At 50.3% G+C, this 15,302-nt stretch overlaps 6 protein-coding genes across 6 annotated transcripts, besides 1 other annotated feature; 5 read left to right on the top strand and 1 right to left on the bottom strand.

Moving 5' to 3' along the window:
* Positions 1-62: 62 nt before the first annotated feature.
* FPSE_01598 (uncharacterized protein) lies at positions 63-2,183 on the top strand (the record flags this gene model as incomplete). The annotated part of the gene is made up of 1 exon (XM_009254718.1): positions 63-2,183. The coding sequence occupies one exon, from the start codon at positions 63-65 to the stop codon at positions 2,181-2,183; it is 2,121 nt and encodes a 706-aa protein (XP_009252993.1).
* Positions 1,017-1,219: a microsatellite.
* A 1,048-nt stretch (positions 2,184-3,231) lies between the features above and the next one.
* On the top strand, positions 3,232-4,065 carry FPSE_01599 (uncharacterized protein; the record flags this gene model as incomplete). Its single annotated transcript, XM_009254719.1, has 5 exons — positions 3,232-3,250; positions 3,309-3,412; positions 3,511-3,550; positions 3,603-3,668; positions 3,725-4,065. The coding sequence occupies 5 exons, from the start codon at positions 3,232-3,234 to the stop codon at positions 4,063-4,065; spliced, it is 570 nt and encodes a 189-aa protein (XP_009252994.1).
* Positions 4,066-4,732: 667 nt separating this feature from the next.
* Positions 4,733-7,086, top strand: FPSE_01600 (uncharacterized protein; the record flags this gene model as incomplete). Its single annotated transcript, XM_009254720.1, has 2 exons — positions 4,733-5,705; positions 5,756-7,086. The coding sequence occupies 2 exons, from the start codon at positions 4,733-4,735 to the stop codon at positions 7,084-7,086; spliced, it is 2,304 nt and encodes a 767-aa protein (XP_009252995.1).
* A 784-nt stretch (positions 7,087-7,870) lies between these two features.
* On the top strand, positions 7,871-10,124 carry FPSE_01601 (uncharacterized protein; the record flags this gene model as incomplete). Its single annotated transcript, XM_009254721.1, has 4 exons — positions 7,871-7,900; positions 7,956-8,267; positions 8,319-9,918; positions 9,970-10,124. 4 exons carry the CDS (start codon positions 7,871-7,873, stop codon positions 10,122-10,124), a joined length of 2,097 nt encoding a protein of 698 aa, XP_009252996.1.
* Positions 10,125-10,692: 568 nt separating this feature from the next.
* FPSE_01602 (uncharacterized protein) lies at positions 10,693-12,650 on the bottom strand (the record flags this gene model as incomplete). Its single annotated transcript, XM_009254722.1, has 3 exons — positions 10,693-11,801; positions 11,854-12,206; positions 12,256-12,650. 3 exons carry the CDS (start codon positions 12,648-12,650, stop codon positions 10,693-10,695), a joined length of 1,857 nt encoding a protein of 618 aa, XP_009252997.1.
* A 1,521-nt stretch (positions 12,651-14,171) lies between these two features.
* On the top strand, positions 14,172-15,137 carry FPSE_01603 (uncharacterized protein; the record flags this gene model as incomplete). Its single annotated transcript, XM_009254723.1, has 2 exons — positions 14,172-14,886; positions 14,938-15,137. The coding sequence occupies 2 exons, from the start codon at positions 14,172-14,174 to the stop codon at positions 15,135-15,137; spliced, it is 915 nt and encodes a 304-aa protein (XP_009252998.1).
* Positions 15,138-15,302: the final 165 nt, after the last annotated feature.

The following is a 15,302-nucleotide window of genomic DNA, read 5'->3' as shown; positions in this document are numbered from 1 at the left end:
TGGAGTTAAACGACTTGAACCCCACCCTCAAATCACGCATTTATATCTCTCTATAAACCAAAATGAACACCATGACCAACAATCTAGACACACCCTGGGTGGCACACGGCTCAGAAGAAATCGAGGAGGCAGACGAACCACCCGAGATAAACTTCAAGAAGCAGCAGTTTACTTCAACCGACTTCCAGCGAACCACCATTCGACCTTCCATCGAGAAGAAGTCCTCCTTGTTGACCAAGGCCATCAATGGAAACTCGGATGACGACCTGTACATCCCCCAGAACACCACCAGCACCCGGCAGCGACGCCGCTCCCTCGTCAGCAACATCAGCTTCGCCTCGACCGCCGAGCTCACCAGTGATACTGGATTCACCAGCCCTTCTCGCCCAAGCACTCCCAGCCCAACTCTTCCCGACATGGCCATGCTTCGCTTGCACGACGAGCGTGCCCATGTGCCGACTCACGTCTCTCTTCTCGGTGCCGCTGTCAAGTTGCAGCAGGGAAAGACTGAAGAACCCAAGAAGCGATCCATCCAGTTTGCTTGTGGTGGCAAGCCCACTGCACCAGTGCAGCCACCTCGATCCCAACCTATGGAAAAGGCCCCTTCTGCTCAGGAAGCTCCTCGCAAGTCCTGCATCAAGTTTGCATGCCCAGCTCGACCTGCTTCTACGCAAAACACCCCTCCTCGCTCCATTGGAATCAACACAAACCGCAAGGATGCCACCCCCAAGGCAGAGTCCCCATCTACTCCTAAGCGAAACATCGCCTTGTCTGCACCTCGGCAAATCACCCCCCGCAGACATTCCATGTCACGCCCCAAGTTTCTCCGCGCCGACTCTTCTGACCTCGCTACGGATAGCTCCCAGTTCCACGAGTTTGCCAGTGGTATCACCCGTGAGGACGATTGGATCCGACGCGACAGCACAGTTGTTGTTGCAGTCAAATTGACCATCAACGACACCCTGGTCAAGGAGAACAACATCCGACGATTGGCTACCGAGGCAGAGCAAGAGGCAGAGGAAGAAGACGAGCTTGACAATGACGATGATGCCGATGTCGACGATGATGACGACGAGGAAGATGACGACGAGGATGAGCTCGATATTGACCTCGACGGGGATGACGATGAAGACGAAGACGAGGACGAGGATTCTGATGGTTACCACACCGACGAAGAGACCGGATTCGCTGACTCTGATGACGACGACGAGGACGACGACATGCGTCTTTGGACACCTGGTGCCAAGTCTGTTGTTCACATTGGATCTGGTGCTACTTTGATGCGTCGACCTTCCATTCACGAGATGCAGTCTGATTCATCAATCGCCACTGTCAACAGCCAGCGAGTCAGCCGTCGCACCAAGCGTGTTAGATACGCCGAGGAGGCCCCCGATCTTCCCGACAGCACTGATTTCGTGTGTGGTACCTTGGATGAGGACCGCCCCCTCGAGGAAGCTTATCTCTCTTGTCTTGCAGCTCGACGAAACGAGAAGCTCCGTGTCATTCCCCAGGACATTGACCCCAGCTTCCCCGCTTCCGAGCCCGAAGAGGAGAACGATGGAGAGATCTTCAACCCCGTTCATCACGAGAGTGATGCTGACGAGTTCTTTGGATCCATGGAAGACTTGCACCAGGACCGTGATCGTTCGCGTCGCCGACGCAAGAGCGAGCACGCTTCCCCCAAGCGATTCCGTTCACCACCTCCCAAGCGTCTTCACTCGCCACCTCCCAAGGCCCGGGCCCGTTCGCCCAAGCCACTCTTCAGCCGTCAATCCCCTCGCAGAGCAAAGTCCCCCGCTCCCATGCGCAAGCCCATTACTACACCCCTCGGATCTCCTCGCTGCGGCCAAGTCAACTTCAACCTTGCTGGCCGTCCTGGTCTTACCCACACCAAGTCTCTCCCCCGTGGTGGTGCCATGTGTCACCAGCGAAAGCACCCCCGCAACAAGATGACACACGACAACGACACTCACATTCGTGGTGCCATCGACATTGTCAAGGGCCTGGAGAGCAAGCGTCAGCGACGCAAGGAGAAGTTCCACCAGAAGTACTGCAACCGCGCTCGTCGCGGTAAGATCCCCGAGCCCAAGCCCGTTCCTGGTCGCGGTACCGAACGTATGCGAGAGCTCGGTCTTCTGATGGCTGGTAAAAAGGACCAAACCAACTACGTCCTTTCCATCTAAGCATGCTTCTTTGTCTTTTTCATCATTTGCACAAGAAACACAATGCTTTACCCATTAGACTGCGAGACATGTCACGACGAAGATGATACATCTTACACGACTTTTTTGATGACCACAACATGTCCCTTTTCTCATTACACTCTCGGCCAGGTCTCCGAGATTGTTTACCTGTATATACTCATAATGGACCGACCCCTTGGATCCTGGACTCGGTATGAGCCGAGTTCTTTCCTGTACATATTTTTCTCGATTTTCTTTGTCAAAACTGCATAAAGCGGCCGGACAACGCTCGCTATTGGCGGAGGAGCCATGTTTGAACTGCTTGGATACCCGATACAGCATATTGGTATTACGAGGTTACTTGCTCGGCGTTGGATGAGGGAATATCATGACATGCATTTAGCAGATATCAATAACGATGATGATTACTCTGCAATTATTTGTGCCTTTGTGCCTTCTGAAGTGATGTTTTATTTGAGATTTGGGATCCTTGAGATATCGATTTATTCCACGATCTAGTGGTCATCCAGTTACTCTATCACAGTAGACCCTGAAGCCACTCGTTTTCGGGTTCCAAGTGTTAGGCCTTAATCTCCTACTGCCCCCAGATCTACTATTGAAAGCTGTTCTCTAGATGTACCCTTGATACTTCAACTAGTCCGATAGCAAGATAGGTAGTAACAACACTGGCCAACCTCGCAATCGTTTGTAAGTGAATATGTAGGGAGTCAAGATATTGTCGTCCAATATAACTATCTCGTAATCGTAAATATTATGTTTATGTGAAAACTTGCACAGGCACAAGCTACCCATTCAGAGTCAAAGTGTACAGCGTGACATGATCATGTATGCCTAATATTTCAGGCATTAATCCAGCGTCACCCTTTCTTGCCAGCTTTTGATCAGTGTAGCGCCTCCTACACCCAGCTCTATACAATCAACGACGCCAACGAAACGTAACGACGACTCTTTTTCTCTTCTGCACAATACACACCACCACTTCTTTTTACTGCAATTAATACTCACTCACATTTAATACGTCGTCATCATGTGGATCGTGAACTGGTGTATGTATTAAAATGCACTGCTTGCGACTTGAGATGGGCTGACACGTGCTGCGTATAGTCTACGATGTGCTGTCCTCCTTGGGCCTGCTCAACAAGCACGCCAAGTTGCTTTTCCTCGGTCTCGACAACGCCGGAAAGACCACTCTTCTTCACATGCTGAAGGTGCGTCGATACAACATTGCTGGATGGATCTTATTCGACTGGATTGCTTGAAAGCGGTGGCGGATCTTGAAGAAGATAAAGACTGACGATGGATATAGAACGATCGTGTTGCCATTCTCCAGCCCACTCTTCACCCCAGTAAGATTCCTTTTCTAAAGAACATAATGGACTTTGTACTAAGACGCCGCAGCATCTGAGGAGCTTGCTATTGGTAACGTTCGCTTCACCACTTTCGATCTGGGTGGCCATCAACAGGGTATGTGGAAATGCTATCGCTTTCTGCTTTGGACAGATTCATCTAACTATCAACAGCCCGACGTATCTGGCGCGACTACTTCCCCGAGGTCAACGGTGTCGTCTTCCTTATCGACGCCAAGGACCACGAGCGATTCGGCGAGGCCAAGGCCGAGCTCGACGCCCTCCTCTCCATGGAAGAGCTCTCCAAGGTTCCCTTTGTTATCCTCGGCAACAAGATCGACCACCCCGATGCCGTCTCCGAGGACGAGATGCGACACCAGCTCGGCCTCTACCAGACAACCGGCAAGGGCAAGGTTCAGCTCGAGGGCATCCGACCTATTGAGCTCTTCATGTGTTCAGTAGTTATGCGCCAAGGTTACGGTGACGGTATACGCTGGTTGTCGCAGTACGTTTAAGGGAGGCTGAAGGGGATGTGGGTGGTTAGAGATTACATCTTACGTTACGTTACGTCTTGGTCGATGGAAGAAAGAAGACATATGACTATTCAATGTTTTTGAGATTCAGATTCTCCGTTGGGCGAACAAAGGCTGTGCAATTCAACTACAACATTTTGCTACACTAAGCGATATTGACTCTGACAGTCCCTGTGATAGTGAAATCGACCCTTGGTGGTATTTGTGCTGGGGTCCCTGTTTACAAGGGGCGATTTTTGGGGATGCTCACGAACGGCAGTAAGCAGCTAGTGATAGCATGATGCGCGATGCAACCGTCCCAACATGACTTGAAATAGAAGGTAGAATAATCATAGAGAGATATCACGCATTGCATCCTATAATCAGAGTATGTGGGCTCATGTTCTTAGTACAGGTGGTGATACCAGGTGTTCGATAGAGGTCTCGGTTCGCCAAGACGGACTGGTATGGGGCCCGCCTCCGTACCATTTTCCCCAACGGAATCTACGTCATGTTACTAGAATCGTCACAAGACAACCCAACTCCAATCACTGTAATCAATTACTCCTTTAATCCGTGACAACAACTTGCAACTTCTTTGACCTCAGCTTATGTTCCGCTCCGGCCAGCTATGGGTTAGAGGTCACTCACATCACTAAACTCGTTCGCAATGTCATCGTCATCGTATTCGTCGCTACTCCCTCGCGATCCCGTCTACGGATTCCCACCAGAGGCTTTCGACACCTCCCTTCTTCCGGATGTTGATACTGAATTCGTCAGCGCGCAAGACCTGGAAGCCTTTGAGAAGGCGCTTCAAGCTCCAGACCCCTTACAGAGCCCAACCGATGAAACCGGCGCTCGATCGCCGCGCAGTCCTAGTTCGTTCAGCGTGACAAAGAGAGCCTCACAGGTTGAATCAGGGCTTGCCGACGACGTCGCTGCTGTCGCCGCAGCCGCAGATGCTACCTCTGGAGGTTTTCCCCAACCGCAGAGCCAGGGAACGTTTATCACAGCGCAAAACGACTGGGCGCCTGTCAACGAAAAGGTCTATCGTCATCGACGAGGTTCTAAACGAAATAAGCGCAAACGCAGAAACGGAAAGGGGGCTGTCGAAGGTCTTTTAGGAACTCGAACCAAGGACGAGACCCGCGAAGGATATCTATATCAGCTTTCGAAATGGCCACTACTCATTTTCGTGTTCGCATGGCTCGGTGGCCTTGCTGCCATGTATATGTCGACAAGACTGTACATCTGGGTGTATGAGCACTTTTTCACATGGAGAGGCCAGCGAGAAAGGCTCCGACGCAATTTGCGACATGCCTCGAAATACGAGGACTGGGTGTCAGCTGCGAAGGAGTTGGACACTTATCTAGGCCGACAAACGTGGAGGGAAGAGAACGACTTCGCATACTACGACTCAAAGACTGCTCGACGAGTGTGGGAGCAGATGAAAAAGACAAGACTTCGCGCTGAAGAACAAGAGAATAAGAGTGAGAAGGACGATGGGGGCAAGGCAGTGGGCGAGCTCAGGGCATTGATTGAGGCTTGCGTGAAGAACAACTTTGTTGGCATTGAGAACGCTAGGTTGTACAGCCAGACATATTTTGGAACCAAGAACCTGGTGCAGAACTTCCTTGATGAAGGTAAGATTGCAAATTTATTGCTCCCCGAATTATAGACTAACGTGACACAGAGGAGAAATGCATCAAGTTCCTGGCTAGCACCAAACAGCTGGAGATGGAGCAGAAACGAATCCTTTTCAAGCACGTTTACGCCAACTACGGAAGAACAGCACTCTGTCTATCTGGTGGTGCAGCCTTTGCTTACTATCATATCGGTGTTGTTCGAGCACTGTTGGATGCAAACCTGCTACCGGATGTTATCACTGGTACCAGTGGCGGCGCTTTGGTTGCGGCTCTGGTAGCTACTCGAACGAACGAGGAGCTTGACCAACTTCTTGTCCCGGCTCTTTCTGAACGCATCAACGCTTGTCGCGAGTCTATTACCACCTGGCTCCCGCGATGGTGGAAGACCGGTGCTCGCTTCGATTCTGTTGACTGGGCGCGACGATGCGGCTGGTGGACCTACGGCTCCTTGACATTCAAAGAGGCCTTTGAACGAACAGGCCGTATTCTAAACGTCACTTGTGTCCCGGCCGATCCCCACTCGCCTACAATTCTATGCAACTATCTGACAAGCCCCGACTGTGTTATTTGGTCTGCCGTATTGGCATCGGCTGCGGTTCCCGGAATTCTCAACCCCGTTGTCCTCATGATGAAGACACGAGACGGAAGTCTAGAGCCGTATTCCTTCGGACACAAGTGGAAGGATGGCAGTCTGAGAACAGATATTCCCATCAAGGCACTGAACACACATTTCAACGTCAACTTTACCATTGTCAGCCAGGTTAACCCTCATATCAACTTGTTCTTCTTTTCGTCTCGAGGTTCAGTCGGCCACCCAGTTACACACCGTAAGGGACGTGGATGGCGAGGCGGCTACCTCATGTCGGCCTTTGAACATTATCTCAAGTTGGATATGAACAAGTGGCTCAAATTTATCCGCCACGCGGAGTTGTTGCCACGACCTCTGGGCCAAGACTGGAGTCAGCTTTGGCTGCAGCAATTCAGTGGAACCATTACTATTTGGCCCAAGTCACGAGTTTCGGACTTTTGGCATATTCTGAATGATCCCGACCCGCATCGACTGTCACATATGATCCACGAAGGAAAGCAGAGTGCTTTCCCCAAGCTCAAGTTTATCGAGAACCGACTCAAGATTGAGCGCTTGGTTGAGCGAGGACGTACAGACTCACGTCCGTGGGTGCGTCGAGGTAGCATCCAGACTATTCTGAGTGAAGAAGATCTCCGAAGCATTCTCGTAGAGGAGATGGAGAACAGTGTGACGGAGGAGGAGACGGATGGTGATGATCTTAGTGCTCTCGGCCTGGGGATGACTGTGGCGGACGGTGATGTCCTTTACGAAGAGCCAAAAGAGAAGAGTGATTCTGAAGGCACTGACTAAGTGAGATGCTGGACGACAGGAGAAGCCTGCATCATATAGTATGTCTGTCGCTTTGTAGTAATATTTGTTAACTAAAATTGGTTTAAAGGTAATTGCTTGGGCTCGGAGGAATAGTTAGATCGTTTACAGCAATTCTCAAGCGTTTCATTTGTTAAAATTAAAATAAATTTCGTTTGTTCTGATAACTCAAAGTCTCTTGAATACGAATTTCAAAACTGCGGCCAGTTCCTACCCTTCGCATGTATACACTAATAGATTTTGGCTGGCGCTAGAAGCTAATAGATTGATTGATTTGCAGGGCCGAGTACGCTAACAACAGTGGCTGGCTTACTCTTTCTAAAATTGAACCCCCTGTCCAGTCCCTCCTGCCCTCTACTGAGACTGTGAACACCGTGGCGCGTACGGAAGGAGCCCAAACGGCAAGTGGGGAGTGACAGATAATCCGATTACCGGCAGCCGTCAATTACCTATAGTGGGTGCTCTGACCTAACCTCCATAGCAATTGCGCTGCGTGGCCGTAACTAAACGACAGTTCGACACGACACTTTCTTCTCTTCTCACCCCAAACAAAGATTCCCGTTGCCTGTGAAAATACATTCTTTTGGGGCAGAGAGTTTGTTTGTGGCGCTGTAAAGAGATTTTATTCTCTTTTGTTTATTATCAGCGGATTTGTATTGTGTCTTTATCCCAACTATACTTTGAATCATCGCCTCAGAGTTGTGGCCTACGTTTCCTTTCAGCCTCTTTACCAGAGCAGCCCTGGGGCTCTCTTTAACCCGTCAATATGAGTTCAGATTACTCTTACGACGAGCAGGTAAGTCATTCACAATCGCCGCGCTTTAGCATTTACTAATCCATCTTGCGAATAGGGCCAATTCTTTCCCTTCTTTATCCTCACACTTACTGGGATCGTCACTCTTCCCCTTACTTACACACTCCTTCGTCCGAGTCGCAGCGATGATGCGCTAGCGCCACGAATCAAGACCGACTACAAGCCAGAGCATGCGGCTACAGTCGATTCCCTCAAGACAGCGCGGAAGCGCAGCCAGTGGAGGGTCAAGCGGGCCATTTTTGTGGTGATCGGCTGGGCCCTCATGGCTGGCATGGTCTACCTCATTGTAGTTACGCAGCGAACTGTTCCCAAGCTTTACAACCCTTACGACATCCTCGGTATCTCAGAGGTGAGTCCACAACTCTACAGCTCTGAATGCATATACTAATGGCTACTGCAGTCCCTCAACGAAAAGCAAATCAAGTCGCACTACAAGCGACTTTCCCTCAAGTTCCACCCCGACAAGGTTCGCCCTGACCCCGCCAAGAACGAAACCGTAGAGTCTCTCAACGACTTTTACGTCGAACTCACCAAAGCCTACCAATCCCTCACTGACGAAGAGGTCCGCAACAACTACATTCAGTACGGTCACCCCGATGGAAAGCAGAGCTTCAGCATGGGCATTGCCCTCCCCCAGTTTATGGTGGCAGATGGCAGCGGGAAATACGTTGTTCTCTTGTACACTCTGCTTCTTGGAGTTCTCCTGCCCTGGGTTGTTGGATCATGGTGGTACGGAACCATGAGAATGTCGAAGGAAGGTGTCCTGATGGAGAGCGCAAACAACCTGTTCCGACAATACGACGACGAGATCGAAGAAGGCGGCATCATCACTGCTCTCAGCGTTGGCAAGGAATTCGAGGCAGTCGTCAAGGGCGATAAGATCGAGACTGCACTTTCTAAGATTGAGTCACGAATCACAGCCGACAGCGATTGTCAACCCACTGCTTCTGGCATGTCAGTTAAGGACAAGGATGCTCTTCAGGATCTCGACAACGGCGCGCGACGCAAGGCTCTTGCTCTCCTTTGGGCCTACCTCGGCCGTGTTGAACTCGATGATCCCACTCTTACCAAGGCCAAGCTCCAGACCGGCCCTATTGCCCGCGCTCTTAACCAGTCTTTCAACGCCATTACGCTCGCCTACGGTAACATTAGTCCCATTGCCAACTCTTTCTACACCAGCCAGAACTTGGTTCAGGCTGTTGCACCCCACGCTTCTCCTCTTCTGCAGCTTCCCCACATCACTCCCAAGATCGCCAGCGCCATTGAGGGCGAGACTAAGACTCACATGCCTGTCCACCGCTTCATGGATCGACCCGACGCTCAGCGTAGACAGATGGCTATTGGAGAGGGTCTCCTGACCGAGGAGCAGTACGAAACCGCCATCGGTGTTGCCAAGCAGATCCCTTTCTTCCGTGTATGCCGAGCTTTCTTCAAGGTTACTGGCGAGCGCTTCATTACTCCTTCTTCGCTTGTGTCCCTCGTTATCAAGGGTCGCTTCATCCCCCCTGGTACTGACGACGTCCCCGCCATCAACGAGCTGGATCTCGAGGACATTGATCCCGCCGAGGACGACATCGAGGCTATCAACGGTCGCAAGAAGAAGACTATCAAGGGTCCCGATGGCAAGCTTATCCCCATTGAAGAAGAATCCATTCTCCCTCCTCTCACCCACGCCCCTTACTACGCCCGCGATCACTCTCCTCAATGGCACGCCTTCCTCAGTGACTCCAAGCAGGGCAAGATGGCTGTTCCCCCTTTCCACTTCGCCAAGTTTGACCAGCCTATCATTGACGACGAGGGCAAGCCCACCTTCAACATGCAGACTCTCAAGGCCCAATTCGCTGCTCCCCCTCAAGCTGGACACTACACCTTTGTTCTGCACGTCATTTGCGACGCTTACGTCGGTTTCGACACCAAGATGGAGGTAACTCTTGTTGTCGAAGAGGCGAGTAAAGCGGCCGAGATGGTGCAGGAGGATGAGATCAGCGAGCCTGAAGAGGGTAAGTCACGATATAATCATGAATGGAATCAGTATGCTAATGTTTTATCAGATTCTCTTGCTGGACAGATGCACGTTCTCAAGACTGGCCAAACTCCCAAGACTCGCAGAAAGGATTCTGACGACTCTGACGATGAGAGTGGCACAGATGAAGAGGAGGATGACGACACTAGCGCGACAAACACAGATACTGAGGACGAGTCATAGCGACCCCAGCAGATGCAACCGAGGACGACTTCATTTCTGGGATTAAAGAAAGAATTATAATCATTATTTTATGAATAACTTTCTCAAACCGTGAGCATGGTGCGTATTGACGGGGACGAGTAATCCTTAGTGTATGGTATATATGTTGGCAGAAAACACCATTGGTTATGGGTACATGTTTCTATGCCTAGAAACAGGTTGGGAGTTTGGGTGTTTTTCCAGGGCACAGCGTATGTAACAGTTGCTTAGTGTGCTCTTTTCTAAATTCACTTTTCATGTTTACGTTTGTTTGCTGTTTGATTTAAAACTGTCGTTTTTGGAGTGAATATTTGAAGCATCCATCTTGTACAAAACACAAGCTAATAAAACAACCAACACAACAAATACGCCTGAATTGCCGTCCTTTTATACCATTCAACTTGATGCCTGCGAGGCGGGTTTCTTGGTTCCACACATCATTTACAGCGTTCTTCTGCTTCTTCCAAATATCAGGACCTTGCGAGCATGTAGACTATAGGTGGTATATAAAAATTCCAACGACGCAAGTCCAGCTTTCGTCAAAACTTGCTTAGCAAACTCTCACACCGCAAACTTCGACGCCCTTGCCTTCTATGCGAGCGGATCGACTAAAGTACTTGATGGATAGTTCGCGGATGAAGAGGGCATCGGCGTCACTCCAGACATCGAGACCCATGCTCTCCACAGCGTGGCTATCTACACGAATGGCGTCTGCGTCGTTCGGTTCAGGATCAGAGTCCGAGGGACGGAGTGGTGTTCTGTCGTCAGAGATTTGTGACAGGCCGTCGTCGTCGTCTTGGTCAGTGTAGGGCTCATCTTGGCTGTCAGCTAGATCAGCTAGTACGGAGAGTATTTGCGTTGTCAGTCGGTGGAAGTAGGCGATGATGGCGAGTTCGAATCGGGCCTCGCCAGAATCATCATTGGTGCGGCGAGTAGCGTTCAAAGAGCTAAGCGAGTCTGACAACTGTTCGGAACGCGAGCCGGGTCGAGGCATGGTCATGGACGAATGGCCGAAATCAGCGAGCAGGGATGAATCATGGGCCGCTTCCTCTTGTTGTTCAGAGCGTAATTGTTCGCCGGCGCTGGCCCACCACATGTAACCGTTGTAGGCGAACGCTGCCCATGTAAGAGGTTCGACAACCTTTTCTACTGCATCATCTCGTGGGTCACGAACAACATGGTTTGAGTGGGTAGAAACCCTGCGTGCAAAACGCTCTTCTTCGGGTGATTCTGGAACCATACTGGGTGCTTGAGTGATGGCTTCAAGACGAGCGAGGCCATTCTTGAGAGATGTAAAACGTCGGAGATCCCGCTGAGTCGCCTTGATCGGTTGTCCACGGGGGCATTCCACCAGGGGCCAAACCCTTTCTGTGGCATTGGAGGAGTAGTCAGGGGGCAGAGTAATGAGCATGTCCCACAGAGTGTCCTTCATGGCCAGGATACTGTCAGTAGTACATGCAATCCAGCCGGAACCTGATTCGTCATCTATCACATCATCATCACTCTGTTTTTTCTTGGATGCTTCAAAGTCATCCATGAGAAAGGGGATGTCATGAACACCAATGGAGAAGAGTGGTCTCAGACGTTGCGTTGAAGTTGAGCCAGGCAGTATATCGATTACAGAAAGGGGGATGTTGGAGAGGACAGACAGGTTATATACTGTAGAAATAAAGGTCAGCAAAAGACCATGTGTGGAAGATTGGTGACCTACCGAAATTGCAAACCTCATGAACCGGAGCATGGCACGATATTAAGATGCGTTTGCGTAGTAACGCAGCGCGATGTATGGGAAAGATAAGAGGACCGAATTTGTCCAGGAGACTGGTCAAACTCCAAGCGGGATGATATGGCGAGAGTTTATTTCCAGGTGGTATTAGAGCGGCGCCGTCAGAAGCTGATCGGTTGCGGTTATGGGCCTTGCGGTGGAATGGCTGTGAAGTCAGAGACGGAGAGCTCACCGGCGTCTCTCCTGAGAGGCGGCGATTGCCATTGCCAGCCTTTTCGCGGTTGGTAACCCAATATTCATCGAGTATACTCGTGTTCTTGCGATCTCCTGCTAGTTTTCTGTACGATTCGTTAGCCAAGTCCAACTGCTGGGTAGATGTATGCGTACGCAGCCATTTCCTTCAGTCCTTCAGCATGTCTCCAAGCACGACCCAAACGACCATAGCTCAGAGGAACCAAGACTCCAACGGCAAACATCCTAGCATTTCGTGCCTCCTCCTCATCGCAGGGTATGTTGACAAAAGCACTAAGTCCTGCATGGACGCTGTCGTGGACGAAGTAGATGAGGTCTTCGGAGACGGTGTGTAGCCCAGAAGGAAGGGACTTGTACTCGACGAGACCCTCGAGGTCAATGCCTGGGGCATTTTGTTTCCAAAGAATTGTATATCCGGCCTTGACGTCGAAGTGGATGAGGAAGAGGGCGTCGATGGGAGGACGGTCGGTGGGTTGGTTGGAAGGCATGCGGACAGAAAGCGAGGGTTGTCCTCGGCGAGAGGTAGCCATGGTGATTAAATTATGAAGAGACGCGCATTATTTTCTGGCTTGAGAATTGAGTGCGCGCGAGCTAGGCAAGCGCTCGAGTCGAGTTAATTGTGAGGGGAAAGACAGGCGAAAGCGAGAATATGATAAGTGATAGCACGCAAGCGAGAAGCGAATTGGAGCAGTAGACGAGGTGGGTTTGCAGATGTACGATGAGAAAGAGCCGCGACGCTGGGTGAAGATGTATTATTATATTGAGCGGCAGGAAAAGACAGCGACAGTCACAATGGAATGAAGACGGCCCAGTTGGGGGGTGGTGTCGACGTTGATGATGGTCGTGTTGGAGTTGAGCCTGGCTTACAGTGGTTACATTAGGTGCTAATAGCTCCAGGTTATCGATAACCTTTGATGTATCGCGATAAGCGCGATGCACGTGATGCGTACTAATATAAGTCTGCTAGGTAAGGTGCTAGCTTGCTTATACCTGGATAATGAACCTAGTAAACTATAAACTGATGGGATATCTAGGTAGTCAAACATTTAGATTTAGTTACTGATAAATTCAGCTGTCAATTCACATGTCTCAGACTCAACTGGTTCTGTACTACATTATTGGAAGGGTGTGCTTTGACAGTCCCGTGATGCCGGATTGGATCCGAGATGCAACCTCGAGGAGCTTGGATAGATAGTATTTGAGTCAGAAAGATGGAGGCCGTGTTATTAGAATGATTGACTGTATTTCGTTTATAGTGTGTATATGAACATTGCGTAGAGCATGTGCCTTGCAAGTCAATACAAGCAGGCCCTGCTTTACCGGAACTGAGATTGAATATTCATTACTAGTAATAATGCTATACTCTACTTACCAAACACACTGGTCTACTATCAATCAAAGTGTTTACCATCAAAAATAATGAATGGATATAGCACTTTTGGTATGTTGAAAACTGCTTACTCATCATCCATGTCTTGACACTCATCCTCGGCGTCGACTTTCACTTTCACAAGCCAACTCCCTGTACCTGTGACATCACATCCCAACCAATCAAAACACACCAATCAAAGGCGTTCCCGTCCCCGTGTCAAGCGGCCGTTTATACTAACAAGTACGTGCTATTTTCCCACCATCTTTTTTGGATACTTTGATCTTGTGATGTACAAGATATTTCCCTCACCTGTTTCTCTAGTACTTATATTTAAAGGTTAACTCAGTAGACTTGGCAACTATCCAACTATAAATATTAAACCAACTCTGTAATACTCACCTCTGTAGTGCAGTAAAAAGGTACAGACGAAAAAAAACACAACCCCGCCATCACCAGAATTGATTGACCTACCTACGGACCTCCATAAACTACCCACTCAACAACCCAACCCCCCGCCAATTCCTCCTCCATCCCGGCTGACCTCTACTTCTACCTCTCTACCTTTTTCTTGTCTCACTATATATCTACTAATCTACCTATCAGCTGTCTTGACCTTTGGGCCACAATCCTCACTGCGGCCACGGCATAGACCAGCGACGGCCGCTAAAACTCGCCCATCATGTCCATTTCCAGTGTCCTCACCTACTTCGCCCTTGGCTACGCTGCCTTGACCATCTTCTTCTACGCCATGTCCCTCGTCGTTCCCCAAGCTGCCTTTGCCGCCCGCGGTCTCGCCTCCTATGTCTCTCTCCTCGTTGTCGCCGCCTACGGTGTCTTTGCCTCCATCTTCCTCACCCTCGTCGGCAAGCAGGGCATCGCGCAATGGGCTGTCGGTCGCTCCTTTCACTACCTCATGCTCTACACCACCGGCGTTGAGTTTGTCATTGAGGACCCGGATAATGTACTCGGAACCACGCGCCCTGCTGTCTTTGTCGGCAACCACCAGACCGAGCTCGACGTTCTTATGCTGGGAAGAATGTTCCCCAAGTACTGCAGTGTTACTGCCAAGGCTTCGCTCAAGAAGGTCCCCTTTCTGGGATGGTTCATGTCGCTAAGCGGCTCCATCTTTATCGATCGCAAGAACAGCAAGGATGCCCGTGATGCTATGAAGGGCGCCGCCAGCGAGATCCAGTCCAAGCGACAGAGCGTCTACATGTTCCCTGAGGGTACTCGAAGCTACGCCAAGGAGCCCATGCTGCTGCCGTTCAAGAAGGGCGCTTTCCATCTTGCTGTTGAGGCCGGCGTGCCTATTGTGCCTTGCGTGGTCGCAAACTACAGCCATGTCCTCTACCCCAAGACCTTCACTTTCAACTCTGGAAAGATCCCAGTTAAGGGTATGTATATCATATGGCCACGTCAAACTCCAGAAATCTAACAGTGTATAGTCCTCAAGCCCATCCCTACCAAGGGTCTTACCGCCGCCGACGTCGAAGAGCTTACCCGCACAACGCGCGAACTCATGCTCAACGAACTCGTTACTGTCACAGCAAAGGCCCGTGGCCAACCCATGGCCGTGCCAGCTTCGCTAAGCGACTCAACAGCTGGCAAGAGCTCCGCCATTGACACTAATGGATCGGCGCAATAAATGCACCTTACAAAAATCAAAGACACCAAAAAGAAAAATCAAAGGGAAAGGAGGGGGAATATAGGAATTGTGTGTGTTTAGGAATGGGGAGTTTGCCAAACGGGGAGTCGCATCGAATGCAAAGACTTGAGACAGCCTTTTGATACCCCCATAGACGCATTAGGC

This window comes from Fusarium pseudograminearum, chromosome 4 (assembly GCF_000303195.2).
Source record: "Fusarium pseudograminearum CS3096 chromosome 4, whole genome shotgun sequence".
Classification (NCBI taxonomy): domain Eukaryota; kingdom Fungi; phylum Ascomycota; class Sordariomycetes; order Hypocreales; family Nectriaceae; genus Fusarium; species Fusarium pseudograminearum.
Note: the sequence above shows the minus strand (reverse complement) of the source record. Positions and strands in the feature narration are given on the sequence as shown.